The sequence below is a fragment of the Hyperolius riggenbachi genome, chromosome 2 (genome assembly GCF_040937935.1).
Source record: "Hyperolius riggenbachi isolate aHypRig1 chromosome 2, aHypRig1.pri, whole genome shotgun sequence".
NCBI lineage: Eukaryota > Metazoa > Chordata > Amphibia > Anura > Hyperoliidae > Hyperolius > Hyperolius riggenbachi.
The window spans coordinates 327,960,084-327,982,541 of NC_090647.1; the positions used below are offsets into that span (position 1 = coordinate 327,960,084).

At 44.7% G+C, this 22,458-nt stretch overlaps 1 protein-coding gene across 1 annotated transcript in view; it reads right to left on the reverse strand.

Annotated features, from left to right (window-relative positions):
- SERINC2 (serine incorporator 2) overlaps nucleotides 1–22,458 on the reverse strand; it is a 61,704-nt gene that overhangs the window by 13,301 nt on the left and 25,945 nt on the right. The window contains exons 2-6 of the mRNA XM_068265492.1: nucleotides 20,441–20,602; nucleotides 17,578–17,756; nucleotides 13,348–13,427; nucleotides 11,132–11,269; nucleotides 8,267–8,436 (exon numbers count right to left, since the gene is read on the reverse strand). Coding sequence (XP_068121593.1) covers nucleotides 8,267–8,436; nucleotides 11,132–11,269; nucleotides 13,348–13,427; nucleotides 17,578–17,756; nucleotides 20,441–20,602 — 729 coding nt within the window. The remainder of the gene's footprint in view (nucleotides 1–8,266; nucleotides 8,437–11,131; nucleotides 11,270–13,347; nucleotides 13,428–17,577; nucleotides 17,757–20,440; nucleotides 20,603–22,458) is intronic.

Below are 22,458 nucleotides of genomic sequence, written 5' to 3' on the forward strand. Positions count from 1 at the left end.
TTCTGGTGTGCACTGGCCCTTAAAGAGGATCTGTATTTAACCTCTCTGGCATTATGATTATTTCCAGATTTATGCTGCATACACACTTGAGATAAAAGTCTTTGGAAAAGGCAAGATCACAGACCAATTTTACCCCATTCCATGTAGTATGAGAGCCATACTCTACACAGTCTATTCTATGGAGCTGCACTCCCTATCAGATAAAATCTTTGCAAGATGCTGCACACAAAGATGCCCGTACAGACTCAAAAGATCATTATCTGCAAAAGATCTCTTCCTGCAATAGATCCATTCCTGCAAAATGCATTCATAGTCTATGAGATCTGCAGATCCTCATACACACCTTGTTTAACAGACTTCATCTACATATCTGGCAATCATCTGCAGATCTGAAAATCCATCCTTGTGGATCTGATCTGCAGATGATCTGCAGATGATTGCCTGTTAAACAAGGTGTGTATGATGATCTGCAGATCTCATAGACTATGAATGCATTTTGCGGGAATGGATCTATTGCAGGAAGAGATCTTTTGCAGATAATGATCTTTTGAATGTGTACGGGCATCTTTGTGTGCAGCATCTTGCAAACATTGTATCTGATGGGGAGTGCAGCTCCATAGAATAGACTGTGTAGAGTATGGCTCTCATACTACATGGAATGGGGTATAATTGGTCTGTGATCTTGCCTTTTCCAAAGACTTTTATCTCAAGTGTGTATGCAGCATTAGAGTCTAAAAGCCGTGCAATTTTTTCACAAGCTTTTAGACCCTAAAGAAAAAAAAGAAAAAAAAAACCACAGAGAGATCTGCAGCAGCTCCTGCATATATCTCACTCAGGCACGGGATTACTGCTCTGAGCTGCGGATTTAGTTCCGAGCCTGACTCAGGATTACCGCTAAGGAGGTTTAAAGAAAAAAAAAAAACACTCTCAGGGGTAATTACCTAGCGAGGGGAAGCCTCTGAATCTTAACGAGGCTTCCCGCATCCTCCTCCGTCCCTCCATTGCTTTGCCGGGACCCCCCAAATCGCAGCGCGGTAAATATTTACCTACCGCTATCTTGTGCAGGCACACTAGCAGCTCTTCATTTGGTTTTTTTTTATATTACAGAGTCACTTCAAAGTATGGCATTGCAGGGCTCGGACCTTCTATGCAGGTAGGGAATTGTGCTCACTCCAGAGCCAGACGGCTATCAGTAACAAAGCAAACAGAGCATAGCAAAATGTAAGCCTCGTACACATGTCACCCAGTAGGGATTGAGATCTGATCTCTTGGTGACACTGCAATGCTGAGGCTGTACAGACACGTCACTAGCCTGCAGGCTAGGAATGTGTTCTATTTTGCAGGCGGAGGGCCAATGGAATAGCACAGGAATGACATCACGTGGGCGCTGGCCAAGTTTCATCTAGCGTGTATACGAAGTTTAGTTTAGGCTAGCATTAATTCCTTTAGTCATGAAGACAAACCATGTCCTGAATGGATCCTGCCAAAACAGGTGTTTGGTAAACAGTTATCTGTAGTACTATATACCGCACTTAGATACGGCAAAGATTTTGAAAGTGGTACGCAACTGAGTCAAGTTCAGAACAGACTGCATTAAAATAAAAAACGGTTAAGGCCTTTTTCCACTGCACAGCTGAATCGCAAATGGATAGTGATTTTTAAATTGTCACTCATATGAGAAGTATTTTCCACTATAGTGATTCAATTTGAAAATCGCAATCACTTTCTGGAGGGATTTTAAGAGTGATATTGCAATGCAAATGAAAAATCACAATCGCATAACAAAATTAATTAAAAATTTGCAATCGCTGGCGTTTGTGATTTGCGATTGCGATTGCGAGTGGAAAAGGGCCCTAATTGTAAATACATTCTTCACAGAAAGCTTTAAAAATTAAATGTTGCAGAAATAAAAGTGGACTGGCGAGTTAACACAACAGTTGATAAATGTATCTGGATCCCTACGTGGATTGTATTACAGTTATCTCAGACTTGCTGCATTCCAAACCCTAAAGGAGGACAACATCTGGAGAGCAGAGGTTATTTTTCATGAGCCAGAGCTTGGCAGCTGTACTCAGACCAGTACTGTGACTTACGGTATACAGCTACTTTAAAGCTTGCAGAGTCCAGGAGATCTACCAACACTTTGAATGTTGCAGAATCCTCCCCCCGCCCCGCATAGATTAGGGACCCTGTGCATGAATCATATGTACAACAGCTAAACACGCTTCCTCAGAAAGCCACACGCATTCTATATTACATTGATGCCCAAGATTCCCCTCATTATTATTATTAGTAGTAGTATTTATATAGCGCTGACATCTTACGCAGCGCTGTACAGTATATATATTGTCTTGTCCCTAACTGTCCCTCAAAGGAGCTCACAATCGAATCCCTACCATAGTCATATGCCTATATTGTGTAGTGAGTGTATTGTAGTTTTAGGGCCAATTTAGGGGGGAGCCAATTAACTGATCTGTATGTTTTTGGGGTGTGGGAGGAAACCGGAGTACCCGGAGGAAACCCACACTGACACGGGAAGAACATACAAACTCCTTGCAGATAGTGCCCTGGCTGGGCTTCGAACCGGGGACCCAGCGCTGCAAGGCGAGAGTGCTATCCACTACGCCACCGTGCTGCCCATTGACAATATTTGTATGGGCGCCTATAGCAGTGGCCAAACTTCATCCGCTAGCGGGTGCCTAAATGTCCTGTTTCCAGCCATACAGTTATGAAACATGTTGGGGCCAAGACTGCATTTTTCCATACACTTATACATACATATACATGGTGTCTGCTGCCAGCTGTCTTTCTGAGTTTACTGCCAGTACATTCATCTACACACACTTATTGAGCTTGACTTTGCAAGTAGGCACAAGTAGCCGATTTGGTTTCAGGACATTGCAATGCTTGCAATCCATGAACACCACCACTCAAATATATTATAAACAAGCCACATTTATATGCATGAAAGCCAGTTGCAGCTGTGGCATATGATATGATACAGTGCACTCTCTTCACTGTCCCTGGTGGTATCTTCATGTGAACACGAAGGGCCATTTACACTTCATGCATTGGTATGCATTACTATGCGTTTTTTCCATAGCAGTGGATTGTGAAAAAGATTTCAGTTAAAACACGTATAGTGTGAACTGTGCCATAGGAAAACATGGGCATTACTTTGAAAATCAGTTTTCTTTCAGTTATAACTAAGAGCAACTGATTAAGTGTAAAAGGGGCCTAAAGAGTTTGTCAGCTCATTTAGGCTCGGCATTATGTGTCAGATATTATATATGGATGGACTGCCATTTCTGAATGCACAGCGATTCTATATGGATTATTTTGTCTTGGTGCCTGAATGAAAAAAAAAAGTTGATGCAATACTTTTTGTCTGTCATATTGCTTTATGACAGCCATTGTAGAGGCAGCATGCTAATAGTGGCTAATGTTGACCAAAAACCTGGCTCTGAAGAGTTATTGCTCTGCTCTAATATGGATTAACCAGTATAGGTTAGATAGGCAGGTGCCCTCGGTATAAGTTAGATAGGTAGGTGCCCCAGTACACGTTAGCTAGGTGGGTGTCTCTAATATAGGTAGCCAGAATAGTAGCCCCCAGCATAGGTTAGATAGGTAGGTGCCCCCAGTATAGGTTATTTAGGTAGGTGTCTCCAATATAGGTAGCCAGTATAGTTGCCACCTGTATAGGCTAGCTAGGTAGGTAGGTGCCCCCAATACAAGTTAGATAAGTGCCCCCAGTATAGGTTAGATAGGTAGCTCCCCCCCCCCCCAGTATAGGTTAGATAGGTAGGTGCCCCCCAGTATAGGTTAGATTAGATAGCTGCTCCCCAGTATAGGTTAGATTAGGTAGGTAGCTGCCCCCCAGTGTAGGTTAGATAGGTAGCTGCCCCCCAGTGTAGGTTAGATAGGTAGCTGCCCCCCAGTGTAGGTTAGATAGGTAGCTGCCCCCCAGTGTAGGTTAGATTAGGTAGGTGCCCCCCAGTATAGGTTAGATAGGTAGCTGCCCCACAGTGTATGTTAGATAGGTAGCTGCCCCCCAGTGTAGGTTAATTAGGTAGGTGCCCCCCAGTATAGGTTAATTAGGTAGGTGCCCCCCAGTATAGGTTAGATAGGTAGCTGCCCCACAGTGTTGGTTAGATAGGTAGCTGCCCCCCCCCCCAGTGTAGGTTAGATTAGGTAGCTGCCCCCCAGTGTAGATTAGATAGATAGCTGCCCCCAGTGTAGGTTAGATTAGGTAGGTGCCCCCCAGTATAGGTTAGATAGGTAGCTGCCCCCCAGTATAGGTTAGATAGGTAGCTGCCCCCCAGTATAGGTTAGATTAGGTAGGTGCCCCCCCCCAGTATAGGTTAGATTAGGTAGCTGCCCCCCAGCGTAGGTTAGATTAGGTAGGTGCCCCCCAGCGTAGGGTAGATAGGTAGCTGTCCCCCATAATGGAGGGGGGAGCCGGAGCCGCGGGGCGGGCAGCCCGACCTCTCCCTCCCTCTCCTGGGCCTCCCTCCGTGCTCTCCCCTCAGACGCATACTTAGGCAGGAAGCGCCGCTGTTTACAACTCACCTCCCTGGCTCCAAGCGCTGCTCTCTCGCCGCTGGTCTTTTCCTCTCTGCCTACACGCTGATACACACGCTGCTTCCGGCAGGGGACATTCTACCAGCAACTACAGGGTACCGCAATGGGGAGCAATGTTGCTCCGGAATATGCAAACCTGTTTATGGAGTTCTTTGAAGAGAAATTTGTCTATACTCACCAACTGTACCTCAGTCAGGCTTTGTGCTGGCTGAGGTACATAGATGATATTTTCTTTATCTGGGCAGGTTCAGAATCCCAATTACTCACCTTCAGGGACGATCTAGATCATTGCTTCCCAACGATCTCTTTTAGCCTGGAGTACAGCACCAGTGAAGTACACTTCTTGGACGTAAGGGTCCAACTGGTGGATGGTAGAATTAAAACCGCCCCCTATCGGAAGCCGACTGATAAAAATACGTATCTCTCGGCAAAGAGTTATCACCCGGAGCGCCTTAAGAATGGACTTCCCTACAGCCAATTTCTACGTCTCAGACGCATTTCATCTACTGATGAGGCCTTCTTTAGGGAGGCAGGAGTAATGTTCAATCACTTTAAGGAAAGAGGTTATAAGACCAGTCTTCTCAATAGGGCCCTTTCACGTGTAGCTGCCAAGGATCAGAGTCAGCTACTAAGACATAGACCGACTAGATCGCGTGATCGAATTCCTGTGGTTCTGGACTTACTCTCCCTTATCTTTGCAGGCTCAAAGGATCATTCGCCAACATTGGCATATACTGAATACTCACCCAACTATGGCCCAAGTGTTTCAAGAGCAACCAATCTGCGCTTTTAGGCGCTCCAGGAGCATTCGTGACTCTCTGGTACATGCCAGGAGCACTAAAAATCCAACTACAAACACAGGTAATTGGCTTTCGAATCTGTCACGACCTAAAGGCATGTTTCCTTGCGGACATTGTGTCCAGTGTGGCTATGTTAGACGGGGTCCATCATTCCCCCATCCACAAACTGGTAAAGCCATACCGTTAGATGATTTTGCAAATTGCTCCTCAAAGAATGTGGTATACTGCTTAAGTTGCCCTTGTGGCAAAGTTTATGTGGGGCAGACCACAAGAGACATTCGAACTCGCATTAGCGAGCATCGAAGCAATATAAGATGTGTGAACCTAGATTCACCGGTTGCGAAACACTTCTTAGAGGCAGGTCACAGTGTATCCCAGTTGAGGTTTAGGGTGCTAGAATTGGTGAGCCCATTGTATAGGGGTGGGGACTTAGAGCTCAAGCTTCTACAACGCGAATTATTTTGGATTTATAAACTGAAAAGTAAAGTCCCCCTAGGGATGAACGAGGAGGTGAGCTTGGCCCCCTTTACCCGGTAGTTCATTCACTACGAACTTTTTTCTATCCCCGCCACTTTTTGATATGACCCACTTTATCTATTTTTTACAGTTATTCTCGCTAGATGCCGCTATGTCCTGAAGCCAAGTATAATAACTTTTGTGTATCACAGTGCCTGCGATTTTTGGGATCTAGGTTGGAGAATTCTCCATGGCACTCCGCTCTGTGCAGTGTGTTTTGATGCTGGGTGGCGGTCAATCTCTCTCCGTTGAGTGTGGATAGTTTCCACTATACTTCTTTCCCTGTCACATCATTAGTGGCCTTTGCCCCAGCTTCTTTCTATTTTTTCCACAGGTTGCTGTAATCAATTTATGGTTTTTAATATCTCCTTTTTATTTTGCTCTACAGATCCCTTGAGCCTCCTCTGCTGGACACCGATATCTGCCGACAAGCTGGACACCACTATACTCTGCAGCGTCACAGCCTATGTCTCACTGTCTTTCAATTTGTTCACATGCTCTGTTGCATAGCTGCAGTACCTGGCTCCACCATTGGGACAGGGGGCGCCTGCCGTCCATGCTGTGGCTGGCAAGGCTGGCTGCGCATGGCTGGCTGGGGCTAGTCCCAGTGTATTGGAGCCGGATGTGACGCTCTGGCGTCGCGGCAGGAAGCCGCGTGACGTCATCAGCGTCAATGGGCCGGCCCACGGTGTCCAGCGTGGGCTCAGGGAGCGTTCTAGGCCGCTATTTAACCGGCGGTTTCTCCTCTATACAGTACAGCATTACCTGGGGACTCTTCCTATACCCTTTGACAAAGAGATCGAAACAGCGCTGTCAGGGTAAATATGGACATTCCTTCTGATGATCACTGCAGGTTTATCTGAACGCTGACAGAAGCTCATAGCTCTACTAGTCAGTTCCACTAGTTAGATCAGATTCAGTGTTTGCTCCTTGCTCATGCTCTGTATGCGGTGTCCAGCTGCTGCTGGTTTAATGCAGTGATTGTATGTTCAATATGTAATTATCCACTGACTGTACTTGCCTCTGTTGTACAGCTGTGTACTATCATTGTACTATCATTGTAACCACTAATAGTGTATATTTTCTGGGCTGTGATCTGTTGTCCACAGCCCACTGTACTTTGTGACCAATCTGCTTTTTGGTAATTATATTATATAATACAAGATTCAAGCAAATCAACAGCTTGGTGTGCCGGTCATTTTTTGTATATTCTAGATGTTGTAGGACCTCAAACAGGTCTGGTTTAACGACTGTAGCACCCGTATGTTTATTGCTCATTACTGTGTTGGAAGGTGTGCATACCTATATCTATTTAATGTTGTTGAATAGATGTGGTACTCATGTGTACAGTATGCCATCGCACACCTTTACCACTATCTCAACCCAACTTGCAGTACAAGTGACCCTCAATACTTCAGTTGAGCTAAAGAGGTCCTTTAAAATTTTAGATCCATTATTTGTAAAGTTTTGAGATTAAAATAAAATAATGTATAAACAAACTCCATAAAGTACTTTTTAGCTAATCCACAAACCCAGGACACATAGTTTTGAATAGTTTGGGGAACATCATTTAAAACAAAAATGGAAGGACAAACAATACTGGAAATTGGTTTGTGTAAGGAAATGTTTGTAAGGTATTTATATGCAATTATGGAGCACTCTACACTATTTATATACTACATTTATACACTATTATAACCACATTATTGATATATTGTATGTGTGCCAATGGGCACTTATGATGTTACACCAAAATGTATTGGGTATTACTTGGTCAACCTCATAAATATGCAGGTTCTGTAATAATGATGAGAAACACAGATCTAGAATGACTGTAGATCAGGCATAAAGGATTCTACTGTGACCTGACTGGCTGCATGTTTGTGGCAGATGTGTGATAAAACTACTAAAACCCAAGGCCAACACGACAGCCAGGCAGGCAACTGATATTTTAATTTCAAAAGGAGGTCGGCAATGGGACCCTCCATATGCCACTTTTTTATGTACGATTTAGTTCCTCTTGGCAATAGCTCAGTATTTCACCACTGTGATAAGATACATATATGATCCTGCAATCAATAACCAGTCACAGTTCCTGTGGATGTAACAACAAGTATAGGGTTTAACCATGTTGGTTGGCTATCACTTGTAACTGTGCTAGGTGAAGTTAGTACCAGAAACAACACTTCATGCTTTAGTACTTTGTTCGATTTTGCTGCTAGGTGAGCTAAGACTTATGTATGGACACTGGGACTACTTTTGTATAAGGATTATAGTTAGCATATATGGACACTGGGAACACTTATGTATAAACAGTCTGTGTATGATTAGCATATACACTTTTTTGTTAATGAAGAGCAGCCTCTTACCTGAACCTTAGGAAGTATGGACACTATGGAAACAAGGATGCAGAAGATCAGGTTTAGACTGATGAACACTTTGTTATGGACACAGCCATCTGGTTTGGTGTAGTAAATGTACAGGAACACAATGGCAGTAATTGATCCCGCATACAGCAGCAGTGTGCACACCAAAAGAGCTAGTGACATGAAAAGTGCAGTCAGTATATTGTAAAACTACAGATGTTATTTACAGAAGTTGGGCTGTGTTCTACTATCACTATGTCAATGTATTAACTACCTGAAGACCACGTCACGCCAATGGGCATGACCGCGGTGGCAGCCCCAGGACCGCCTAATGCCAATTGGCGTAAAGTCCTGGGGCCGGCTACTGCAGGAGATCGTGCGCAGGCTGTGCACACATCTCCTGCTTGGGAGGCGGAGCTCCGCCCCGCCTTCAGTCTCCCAGCGGCGATCGGGAGGGAGGGATATGGAGGATGGCATAGCAGTTGCCTGGCTGTCCTGCTGATCCTCTGCCTCTACTACTTTTAGCCATAGACCCTGAACAAGGATGCAGCAGATAAAGTGTTTCTGACATTATTGTCAGATCTGAAATGATTAGCAACATGCTTTGTTTCTGGTGTGATTCAGACACTACTGCAGCCTAATAGATCAGCAGGGCTGCAAGGTAACTGGTATTGCTTAAAGAGTAACTGTCAGGCAAAAACAAGTAATTTTTATCTATGTTCCCCTGTGTTAAACAGTGTGGAAGGAAGCCAAATATCAATACTGAAGTAAAAAAACTCTCTTACTTTATTGTGGGCTGAATAGCAGCCTTCCGTATCTCCAGGCTGTTTAGGAGGCCGCATCAGGCTGAAAAGGCCGCAGTCAGCCTGCAAAGCAGTATGGGAAGGTCTTACTTCCTCTCTACTGCCCTCCCTGCACCACCCCTTCATTTCCCTATCCAGCCCTGCTGCAGCCTCATTGGCTGGTCCCTCTCTCCTTCCCTCCCCATCCAGACACCCCGAGTGACAGCTGCAGGCTGCCTGTGGCAACAATCCCCCCCCCCACCCCCCCACCCCCCCCCCGCGAAAGACACCCGCGATCGGCGCACGCCCCCCCAAACCCAGCGAGTGACACCCGCGATCGTCGGCACAAAGCCCTACCCCCCACGAGTGACACCCGCGATCGTCGGCACCCCCCCCCTTCACGAGTGACACCCGCGATCGTCGCCCCCCCACGAGTGACACCCGCGATGGTCGGCGCAACCCCAACCGCGAGTGACACCCGCGATCGGCGGCAACCCCCCCCCCCCCCCGCGAGTAACAACCGCAATCGTCGGCGCAATCTCCGCCCCCTCCCGCGAGTGACACCCGCGATCGTCGCCCCCCCCCCCCCCCCCCGCGGGTGACGCCCGCGATCGTCGGCGCATTAGCCACCCCCCCCCGCGAGTGACACCCGCGATCGTCGGCACCAACCAGGCGCCCCCCCCCGCGAGTGACACCCGCGATCGTCGGCACCAACCAGGCGCCCCCCCCCCGCAAGTGACACCGGCGATCGTCGGCAACCCCCCCGCGAGTGACACCCCCGATCGTCGGCGCATGCCCCCCCCCCCCGGGGCAGGTAACACCTGCGATCGTCGGCATTCCACCGCCCCCCCTCCCTCCCGCGAGTGACACCCGCTATCGTCGGCGCACATCCCAAACCCCCAACCCCCCCCCCCCCCCCCGTGAGTGACCCGTCGGCGCAACCCACCCAACCCCCCCCCCCCGCAAGTGACACCCGGTCAGCGCACAAACACCCCCCCCCCCCCCTGCGAGTGACACCGGCGATCGTCGGCGCACTCCGCCCCACGAGTGACACCCGCGATCGTTGGCATAACCGCCCCAACATCGCAATCGCTCGCAAAACGACCGAAATCGCAATCGGAAGCAAACCGACCGGCATCGCAATCACCCGCAAAACGACCGACCTCGCAATCGCCCGCAAAACGACCGACATCGCAATCGCCCGCAAAACGACCGACATCGCAATCACCTGCAAACCGACCGACATCGCAATCGCAAGCAAAACGACTGACTTTGCAACCGCAAGCAAAGGACCGACATCGCAAGCAAAACGACCGACATCGCAATCGCAAGCAAAACAACCGACATCGCAATCGCAAGCAAAACGACCGACATCGCAATCGCAAGCAAAACGACCGACATCGCAATCATCCACAACCCCCCGCGACTGACAACGCAATCGCTCGCACAGCTCCCCCCCACCCCAACTGACAGCGAGATCGCACACAACCCAGACATGATCGCTCCCCTCTGAGTGCCTAATACACACGATGCGTTTTCCCGCTCGATCCGCGGGTCGATTAGATTATTTCCAACATGCTCGATTCGGATTTCGATCGTTCCTGCCGTCGATTTGGCATAATTAACATGTTGGAAATAATCGAATCGATCACGATTGACCCGCGGATCGAGTGGGAAAACGCATCTTGTGTACCGAGCATAAGACTAGAGACTGGTAGGAGTGTCTGAGGGCTGGGACTTGGGAGGGCTAATGTATAATTAATCAGGAAGCAGGGTAAGGGAGGATATGACATCACAATTGGCTTCAGACAAGACAGACAAACATGGAACCTGCCATGAGCTGTCAGGAGCATCATTCTCTGCATATACTACATAAAAATTCTGTGAAATCGAAACGTGGACAGTGAAATGCATATGTAATTAAGTACAGCCAGTATTTAGCTACTGATATATGTGTTTTTTGTCTCTGAGACCCTATACCTAACAGCTCCTCTTTAAAAAGAAACAAATATGACAGCCTCCACATAGCTCTCACTACAGTTGTCGTTTAAGTGATAAAATACTGTTTCCTATTTTCTATCCTTACCTCCATACCAGCACTTTGTGTTGCCATCTTCAGCACGTAGAAGCCAGGACTGACTCCAGGAGTGGGCAAGATCAATAATGAGAATGAGCTGGACCAAGAGGAATAGGAAACCACCCACCAGACCAAAATAAAACCACACTGTAAGGGAGAGAGAGGAAAAATGTACATCAGGAGTATAAGAATGTATAAGAATGTCATGAATACGAAACTTGTAGACGGACAGTTGCTGCAAAACACTTGGCACAGGCAGTTTGGAGACGTCCTTCTCATGGAGGAACATTAAAGGGGAACTTCAGCCTAAACAAACATACTGTCATTAAGTTACATTAGTTATGTTAATTAGAATAGATAGGTGATATAATTTTTTACCCACCCTGTTTTAAAAGAACAGGCAAATGTTTGTGATTCATGGGGGCAGCCATCTTTTTGGTTGAAAGGAGGTGACAAGGAGCAGGAGACACAGTTCCAACTGTCCTGTGTCCTGATCACCCCTCCCAGCTGCACACGCTAGGCTTCAAATGTCAAATTCAAAATGTAAAGAAAAAAAAAATTTGCACCAAAACAGCAGAACGAGAGCAACAACATCAGAAATCCCATCATGCTTTGCACAGCATCAGGGGAAAAAAGCCCGGCAGTTTTTTCTGTGCAACTAAAAATGAGGCTTGTATAAGAGAAACAAAGTTCTGATGCTGTGAAACTGTTAAACAAACACCAAGCCTTTTCAGTGCTGCTGAGTGGATTTTTAGTCCGGAGGTTCACGTTAAAGCCTGACCACAGCTGCACTCAGCCCAATAGCAAAGCACATTACACTGTGCTTTGCTATTGGGCCATCAGCCTGCCTGTCAGACACTGGCAGGTGGGGGTTACAAATGCTGCCATTCAGCTGCATTAAAGTGCAGCCAGAAGGTGACCATGGCAAAAGATTGGCTGCTGAATTTCATGCTGAGCACCCACTTCAGCCATTTGTGTGAACGCTGCCTTACTAGGCATAATTACCGTAATGGTATCCAAACCCTGGGTTTTAAAAACACAGTACTACGCAACTTTACAGAGGCTTATGCTCGGAATACACAAGGCGTTTTTGCGGTCGATTTGCTGTTCAATCGGGTTTCAATTTGTTTTTCCGCTCTATTCCCTTATCTTTCCTTATCAATTTCCTTTCACTTCTATCAGAAATCGAGCGGCAAGACAATTGAAAGTAAGATCGGACATGTCGGAAATGATCTATCGAACCAACTATCTGCCTTAAAGAGTAACTGTCAGGCTGCAAAAGCTAATTTAAACCTCTATTCTCCTGTGTTAAACAGTTTAGAAGCAAGCCAAAAAGGCAATACTGAAGTTAAAAATCTCTCTTACTTTTGATGTGTGCTGACAGCAAGGCTCTGTATTCCCAAGCTCTTAAAAGGACGAGAGGCCGCATAACATACAGCAAAGTATTCTGGGGCCCTCCCCTCGGCTGCTAGTGAGAAGTTACAGGGTCAAGTTACAACAGCATGTAACTCAGTCCAGCGCACAGCACTGATAAATGTCCGAGCAGAGTACACTGCAGGAGTCCGCTATTGTTCCTAGCCACATGGCTAATATTCACTGCACAGTAGTGTTATTCAGTACGAGCTTTTCTGTGAGTGGAATCATCATGAAGCAGGCAAGACATGACGACACATTTGGCTTCATAGGAGACAGACAAACATGGAACCTGCCATGAGCTGTCAGAAGCATCAATCTCTGCATATACTATATAAAAATTCTGTGAAATCCAAACGTGGACAGTGAAATGCATATGTAATGTAAGTACAGCCAATATTTAGCTACTGATATATGTGTTTATTTTCTCTGAGACCTTATACCTAACAGCTCCTCTTTAAAAACGCATGGTGTATTCCCAGCATTAATGGCCCTTCACAGATGGACTCCTAAACTATACTGCTAGGAAGGGGATGACACAATGCCAATGTAAAATATGAATGACGCGATGTATACTAGGTGTAATCATTCTATGCTGAATGGATAATTGGATTAAATTGTCATTTTTGCATAATCCTCGTTCCTAAAGGCACATACACACACGCCGTATTTTTACAAACGACGGGTCCGTTAGACCCTCGTTCTGACGACAGTAGCATGTGAGTATAGGCTGTCGGCAGACTGATAAGACTGTTTTTGACGGATCCGTCGAGCCCAAATCAATAGAAAACAAAAAACTGAAAAAAAAATACCTGTGGTGAAGACTCCATGAGGGATAAAGAAAGCTCCAACCGTGATCCCCACTAAAATCAGGAACTTGAAAAACCAAAACCTGCAAGGATCAACAAGCCAAAAAAATTCACATTACTAATCACTTAACAGACAGTAATTTATCTACAAATTGACTAAACGCTTCAGAATAGAAATATAGTTACAATACAGCAGTGAAAGTCGGAAAAGTTATATGTACTCAAAAAACTTGTTTACATTATGCACACTCTGTATATCACACCACCTTAGCACATACAAACACTCCCAACTGCTGGCTACAGCCACCAGTGTATTGGTTTCAATTTCATGCAGCCAAATTGCAGTGTTAGTAAAACCACGCACGTGATCGTTTGACACGTGAAGTTTCCCTGCATCATCTGACCATGGCCACGTTCAGATGGGATACCACAGGGGAAGGGCAGCCTTTTCTATGCTTGTGCCGTGCATTAGGAAGCTCCTGTCAAGTGCACAGGGCAGCTGACAGGCAGTGGATTATCCACCTTCAGCCCTCAATGGAAAAAAATGTCCTTAAAGTGGGTTGTAAGATCAAAAATGCTGTTTAAGAAAAAAAAAAAAAGTTAGTGCCCCAAAAATATGTGTAAACGCCTTTTTTTCCTAAAATAGGTCCTTATATGTCCCCTAATTTTTTTCCTATTTTTTTTTTACTTGGTTTGGATGTCTTTACCTAACTGCATGAAGTCTGCAATGCTGGCGGGGTTGTGTGAATTTATTTTTTTTTAGCTACAGTAATAAGCTTATCTCAGCAAACTAATAACAGAAAGCTTCCCATTTCAGATAAGGACACTATGACCAGAAGGTGATATAAGCCTATTGTCTGGGTGATGTTTTCTGTGGGAGGGGCAGTAAGCTGTGACAGTAGGAAGGGAAAAACAACACTGAGCTACGTTGGGGAAAGAAAGAAAGAAAGAAAGAAAGAAAGAAAGAAAGAAAGAAAGAAAGAAAGAAAGAAAGAAAGGAAGAAAGACAACATTTTGTTTGGCCACTTTTACCACTTCCATGTGGTATGAGAACTTACGTACACAATATGTTTATAGTACTGTATTCAAAATCTGTTGGCTCTATACTACATAGAAGTGGTAAATTTGGCCAAGTAAAATTGGATGTGTATACACGGTGGCTGTTGTGTTACCTGTGACAGCGGTAATGCAATGGATCGGGACATGATTACCGCACGTTATGCTAGTGTTCCGTTGGGTACAGTGAAGCGTGCAGTCAATGAAAAGTGTGCTTCACCTCCACTGTTCGCACACGTGTCTACCAGCAACACACTGAATGCACCATACCACAACGCACCCCAGCACTGTGTATGTCGGCAAACGTGGTGAATTGCAGTGAGGTATGCCGCGTTACAAAGTGGCCGTTGTGGAGATATATTGAGGTGCTGATGATATTAAGGATAACAGGAACATATTCTTTCATTTTTTTCTGCCAGAAGGGAGCAGGTTACCTTGAGTTGCTTGGGGCAAGGAAATGGGTGATTGTCTTGACCATATGAGGTGCTTTGAGTCTGTATGCAGTTCCTCTGAGAGTGCTAATGGGATTATCTGCCTGGCTTTTGAACTCAGGAGACGGCCCATTGTCTCAATACACAAAGCAAGAGGACCAGAGCCTGGAGACTAACACAGGAATGTTTGAAATGTACATGACAGGCTATTAGAAATGGGTGAAGTCCTGTTGATACCATTTTTTACCTGTGGAAATTAAATCATTAGTGGAGGTGCAAAACTATACCCTGTAAATGACATCTAATAAAACGGAGACAGGAAAAAGCCTTAATCAAGTTTTCACCTGGAGTTAAAAGACTCACTTCACAATCTTTGATGTATAGACTTTTACCTGGAAATGGAACATGTCTGAGATTTAATTAAAACCTAGTTCCTCCCCTCCCCAAGGAAGTTGCAGCCTCCAGGCGTAGCTCAGAGTATAAAAAGCAGAGGCACATGCCTAGTGACCATCTGCTCTGGGAGTTAGCGCATAGCTAGAGTCGATCTCGACTTCCGGTCGAACAAGCGGCATGCTCCTGCCGACAACGTTGAGACCTTCAAGTTGGTAACGTTTTTTTTAATCCCCATTTTTATTTTATGCAAATATCCGTGTGTGTTATCTTTGTAACTTTTATCTTGTAACTATTTTTACTTTGTTTTTTGTAATCTTTTTGTATATATTAAGTTCTGCATTGTTCTATGTTTTTCTAGAATATTAAATTATTATTTAATAAGTTTGACTTCTGCCGTACTAAACTAACACTCATAGCCTAGAAGAGACTGAAGTGTAACCGTGTATAAGTTCATGCCTAATTGTACGCTTGAGCAACACTACCGTATGAAATTGTAATTGCATTGTGTGTGGGGGCGTTTGTCATACTTTGGCCTAAGCGCGCAGCTGACCCAACGTACGAACAACGCCAGTGCGAGTAGCGACAGCAGAGTGGCTAACAGTATCGTTCGGAACGACTGTTAGTGGGTCTTTGCTTCACGACAGTGTAAGATTGCAACTGTGTGTGTGGGTGGGTGCGTGGCGTTCCCGTATTTGGCCTAAGCGCAAAGCTGACCCAAATACGAAAACGCGGAGTGCGCGCTGAGGACTCGACAGCAGAGTGGAAGTGTCTAGCGAACCGCTAGTGGTGGCAGTGAGAGGTGTTCTGAGGGGTCCCAGCCTTGTTTTAGCTTGACTAAGGCTGCTTCCCCTCTCAATCTGGTCAAACCCGCAGTCGGGAACCGTATACGCAGGCGTGCCGCGGGCCGGTTCCTGACAGCCGTTACACCGCACTGCAATACACCACTGTGAACATGCCCTTAGGGTTGTGTTTACACGCAACTTCTCTTTTCTGGAATAAAAACTATGTGTCTGCAGACAACTATATGCACTGTACACATTTCAGCAAACAGTTTTCCCTGTTCCCTTTGCTAGCTCTTACCTCAAAGCAGGTGGTAATTTTATTTGCATGCATATATGAACAGACTCTGGGGATTCTGATATACTAGATGTGAATATACCCACCTGCACAAATATGTGGGCCAGATTTATCGAGTGTCTGAGACAAAATATTAGTAGGTTTTTAGAAATCTGTGCAGAACTGTCTCAGGCATCTTAAGAAATCATTAGATAGTGCAGATTCCTTCTAAAACTGTTGTAAAATAGGAGGAGCTAGTAAGGTCTCTCAGACAGTGCAGTGTGTGAGGGGAATTGCTGTTGCTGAGGTAACCAACACACTTGCTGTATTGATAGCAGCAGGCTCTGAGGAGGAATTCAGCAGGTGGGAGGGGCACATCACAAATCATGTCTAGCCTGCAATTCTACAGCTGTAGAACTGCTTTCAAGCACTACTTAATCTGCCCCAGTTTAGGGATGGATCTGCACTTCTCTTAACTGTAGTGCAGCTCTAGAAATCCACGCTAAACTGCCACTATTACTAGGATTTAAGAACGTTCTTATTGTCATGCAGAACTGTTCTCCCTGCTGGTTAGAACAGATTAAGAAGAAAAAAACTGTCGGTAATGCGTTGATAAATCTCCCCCACAGTGCAGAAGGAAAGGTGGATGTGAATTTGGAGATTTTCTATCCACTTAACAGTGCACTACTGACTATATGGTAACACAATGCAGCAGGTGTGTAAAATTAAAAACTTCATACTTTTTGCCCCATTCTACTGTTGAGGTAGCCTGGGTCACCTGGACAGGTCTGCTCATCAAAGTGAGGGCTAAAACCTGACAGAAGTTCTATGGGCCCTTTCATAAAACATAATTCACATGCGATTTGCAGTTTTGCAAATTCACCACACATCTAATGTAAGTCAATGGCATTGTATTTGCCTTGCGATATTATTCAATTTTTCTGCAGGAAAAAAAAAAGGCCTACATGTATGGTTTGTTTTTTTCTTCTTTCTTTTTCACCAAACATATGATTTGCATGCATTGCAAGTCAATAGATTGCAAGAAAACATGGCCAGAAATCACAGGGGTAAGTATAAAGGTTGCCTACACATACCCAGCCAAAAACTATTGATATATTGCATCTTAAAAATGCTATTTTACTTCCCCATTGTATTCAGTACTTCATAACATTTTAGATGGAGATAAGTGTTCTGCTAATAGACAGCCCTTACAAAACAGAAAAGTAGAGAAGGGTATGGAAATTAGCAGAGCAAACTTCAGATTACTGCATACACTATCTTTAGCATGTTCACTCACCCATTCTGTATGTATGCCCTCGGGTCCCGGCTACTGCGTACACAGATCATTATTATGACGAAGAGAAAGAAGAAGGCAGCCATAGCAAAACACATGCGGTACACAGCCTGGTGGCCAACAAGGATATCACAGTCTACATTGCCAGCAATGCTTGATGAAGTGGTGCAGAACCAAGGTAACTGAGGACAGAAAAGAAAACAGAACAGGCAAAATGAGATTGGTTATACAAATATCCATTTATATCTTGCGTCCTTCTCCATATACACTTTTTTCATGACTTGTACATCATACACTGTTTTTAGTCATTGAAATAGCCCTGACACTATTCCATAGCTCTTTACAGCAAAAGCTGCACTATTTCTAGGATTCCCTGCTCTGAAGGCTTGTAGATATCCCTACTGAAATCATACAAACATAGTAGAGCCACACAGACATGCATATTCAACTTTGTGAGCATTACTGGTGATGAGTGAACATTTCTGCTGTCATGCAGATCTCCACAATCCAGACAGGAAATTAATCCGAGCCAATTAAGGCTTCCAACTGTGGGTTCATTAACCATCTGTTAGTGAAAGGGAACCTAAACTGAGAAGGATATGCATTTTTTCTGTTTAAAATAATGCCAGTTGCCTGACTCTCCTGCTGATCCTGTGTCTCTAATACTTCTGGCCACAGACCCTCAACAAGCTTGCAGATCAGGTGCTCTGACTGAAGTCAGACTGGATTAGCTGCATGCTTGTTTCAGGTGTGTGATTCAGAGACAGCAGTTAGAGAGATCAGCAGGACTGCCATGCAACTGGTATTGTTTAAAATGAAAAATCCATATTCCTTTCAGTTTAGGTTCCCTTTAAAATGATCTGCACCTGCTGGCTTTGACTGCCTCAGGGCCTGTTCAAACTTAACCACTTCACCCCAAAGTTGTTTTTACCCTGACGGACAAGAGCGATTTTCACCTTTCAGTGTTTATCCCTTTCAATTGCCAATACCTTAATCACTACTAATCACAATTAAATGATCTATATCTTGTTTTTTTCACCACCAATTGGGCTTTTTGGGGTTGATATTTGTATCCAGTAATTATTTTATTTTCTATGCAGTTTAAAGGAAAAAACAAGGAAAAATGAAAAAAAAAACTACACTATTTCTCCAATTTCATACCCTATAATTTTAATATAAACACTGCTACTGCGCATAAAACCCACACATTTTATCTGCCTATTTGTTCTGGTTATCACAAGATTTTAATTATGTCCCCAGTACAAAGTATGGTGACAATATAGTACTTGGAAGCAAAAGGTGCATTTTTTTCTTTGGTGGGGTTTTTTTTTTCTTCACTATTTTCACTGCATGGGAGCGTGCACGTGCACAGAAGCAGCAGCACTGTCTGACTTATAAAAATGTCCTGGAGCCATTAAGAGGCTCTAGCAGGATGTCATTAAGTGGTTAAATAGCGCAAAACGCGCAGGTGATTTTACTGCAATTAGCACTTTAAGCACTGTACCGCGATTGCTCCAGAATCACGGAAAAATGCTGCAGGTAACGAGTTTTGCAATTGGTGCTAATTGCAAAATGTCCGTGATTGGCGCCGATCACGGCAGTGAAATCACTACCATAGGTTAGAATAGCACTAAAGCTTTAAAAAGCGCAATCGCTTTGGCAATTTGTGGGAATCGCCCGCTAACCGCCCTAGTGTGAATGGGCCCTCAACGTCAGTCAAACAGCATAGTCTGAGAACGGCACTCACAGTCATCGCTGCCACTGCAGGGCAATTACAGTTAGGTCCATAAATATTTGGACAAAGACAACTATTATGTAATTTTGGTTCTGAACATTACCACAATGAGTTTTAAATGAAACAACTCAGATGCAGTTGGCAGACTTTCAACTTTGATTCAGTGGGGTGAACAAAACTATTGGTTCAAGCCTAAAGTCTTATGGACAGGCCTTTATTGCAGAAGCTTTCAGTTGCTGTTTGTCGATCTTTCTGATCGAAGTTTAGTCTTCAACAAGTGAAATGCATGCTCAATTGGGTTAGGATCAGGTGACTGACTTGGCCATTCAAGAATTTTCCACTTCTTTGCATTAATAAACTCCTGGATTGCTCCTGGAAATTAGGGGGAAAAAAAAGGCACTGTCCATTCTCACTAGGCTAGTCACCCCATCCGCGTCGCCTGTTTCAATCGCCACCGTGACAGAATACGTTTGACATAATATGTTTCCCGCCACCCATCGCTGCCACTAGGTCCCTCCTACGAAGCCTGGTGGCCTGTATTAGAATGGGTATCTGCACTGGGCTACAAAAGACCAATGGGAATCCTCAGCAACAGAAAGAATTCTCATTGTTTCATGTTGGACCAATGAAAATTCTCCCTGTTGCTAGGGAGAATTGGCCTGCTGCAGCCTATGGAGAGCCCCAGGTTTCTTCTGGCCTCCAAGCTGAATAGATGAACTGAACAGCGGCAGCGGGACTGGTGATCGGTGATGCAGACGGGTGGACATTTCACAACGAGTCCCGGACACCAAGCGTTCGTATGAATTTTCCCTAAAGCACCACATGATGGCCAGGGAACTAGTACTGCTTATAAGGTAATGAAGATGGCAGCCTTTTTATTCTTCTCACCTCAGGTTCCCTATAAAAAAGTATGGGAAAGAAATGCAAGGAAATTATTTTTTTTTTGTCTTTTAATAAGCCTTTGCATGTACTGAATGTATCATTATACGAAGCCAAGTTCATGAAAACTTAGTGACCTGTAACCAAGTCAGTCAGCACTGTAGTCCTATTTTCCCAGCTCTGAATTAAACTGTTGCCATGGAAATAGCTCATTTTCTGAGTTACTTGAGGTCAATTCCAAGTAAAACATACCTTTTTCAATCCATCTTGCACCCCAGGTATGATCATAATACAAGCCACCAAAGTGCCAAGGAGAAGGAAGATCGAGAATGTCAGGCGAGTTATAGTTGAATTCTTCGTCGAGGGACAACATCCACAAAGGAGGCATGGTGCTGTGCCACACAGACAGGAAGCCTGCAAAGTTGAAGAAAGAGGTGATTAGAAGAGTATGCCGCTCTTGCCGACCAAGTCTGTAATAATGGATAAGAAATCGGAAGTGTGCTGGATGATAAGCGCAGATATAAAACTACAGTGAACTATAATATAACAAAGTAAACCAAAGCAATCACAGGTCATAAATTCAATGTTCTTCCCAGGCTCTTTTAACTGGGTGCTCCACCCAGCTGCCATCGGCTCACCTCCTCCTATGCGGTAAGCAGAGTTGTGCAGAGATGCACTGTCCCATCATGCCCCACCCGGCTACTTTTTCATGCCACCCAGCTCATAAAATTATTCTGTGGACAACACTTTATTGGTGCGTTTGGAACTGGGAAAGGAACACACAACTTACAACCAAACAAGGGGTTCAGTTCACAAAACATCTCATGAAATCTCTCTCCTCACCTTATCCTGAGAGTAACTTCATCACTTTCCCATAAAAATAAAAAATGAAAAAAAAAAAACACCTCAAAATAAGCTGTTCTTGATTAACTTAACTTCAGTATCACTTTTCTCAGTTTTATAATTTTTTGCTTGGTGGGTTCTTAGGAGGTCAGGGAAAACAGCTAAGATGAGATAAATCATGAGAAAAGCGTTGCGAGTCATCCCCAGGTCTAGAGGGACAGCCATGTGCTATGGGATCTTTCCTATAAGGATACAAAACAGTACCTTATTTACAAGCATGTCCTACTCTAAAAGATACATACACATGTACCATTAGGCTAGGTTCACACTACAGTGTTAAGAGCCATGGATGGTGACAGCGCATACTACCCCGTCACAGTCAGTGGAACACCCAGGGAACAAACTGTTCAGACATGTCACAATAGCATTGCTATTATGACATCTGTCCAGTATCCAAAAAAGTTGTGCATAAAGTGAGTTTGTACTCCATCACTGCAATGGACATCGGACAGAGCAGACATGTCGGCACATGCTTGATCAGATCCTGTGTATAACATAAGGATACATCAACATGCCCACTCTCTGAATCTGGCCATTTTCACAGGGAAGGCTGAAAGTGGTGAATTCACTACCTGACAGCTGCTTCTATGCATGAACTAGGAACTTGCTAGAACTCGGTATGAGCCCATTAAAGGGACCCTGAGCAGACGCATTACAAGCAAATCTGCACTTACCTGGGGCTTCCTACCACACCCCATAGCCATATTCAGTTATCAGTAGCTGATTCCAAACTGAACTCACTGGCATCTAATGTTTTTCCTCCTGTAAAGTTAACAGCATGCTATGTTCTACCCCTCTCCTCCCTGAATCCACCCTGCACACACATTCCAAAAAAGGCCAGATGGGGAGGTGATGGGGGTCAAACAGGAGACAAACGGGAAGAGGTCTTGTCTACTTGAAAGACAGTATCAACTGCCACCCAGACTGCTTTCCTCTTCCTCACCTAATCCATTCTGTGCATTGCTCAGGGTCCCTTTAAAGTGAACCTAAACGGAAAAGGATTTGGATTTTTCCTTTTAAAATAATACCAGTTGCCTGACTCTCCTGCTGATCCTGTGTCTCTAATACTTATAGCCACCGCCCCCTGAACAAGCATGCAGATCAGGTGCTCTGACTGAAGTCAGGCTGGATTAGTTGCATACTTGTTTCAGGTGTGTGACTGAGCCACTACTGCAGCTAAAGAGATCAGCAGGGCTGCCAGGCAACTGGTATGGTTTAAAAGGAAACATCCATATCCCTCTCAGTTTAGGTTCCCTTTCAAGAGTCATCTAACTGTAAATTTGGGTGCAGGACTCACCAGATAAAGTATTGGGCACTGGGGCCACATTGTATCAGGTGAGTCTCACGCCAAAATGTACAGTTATAGA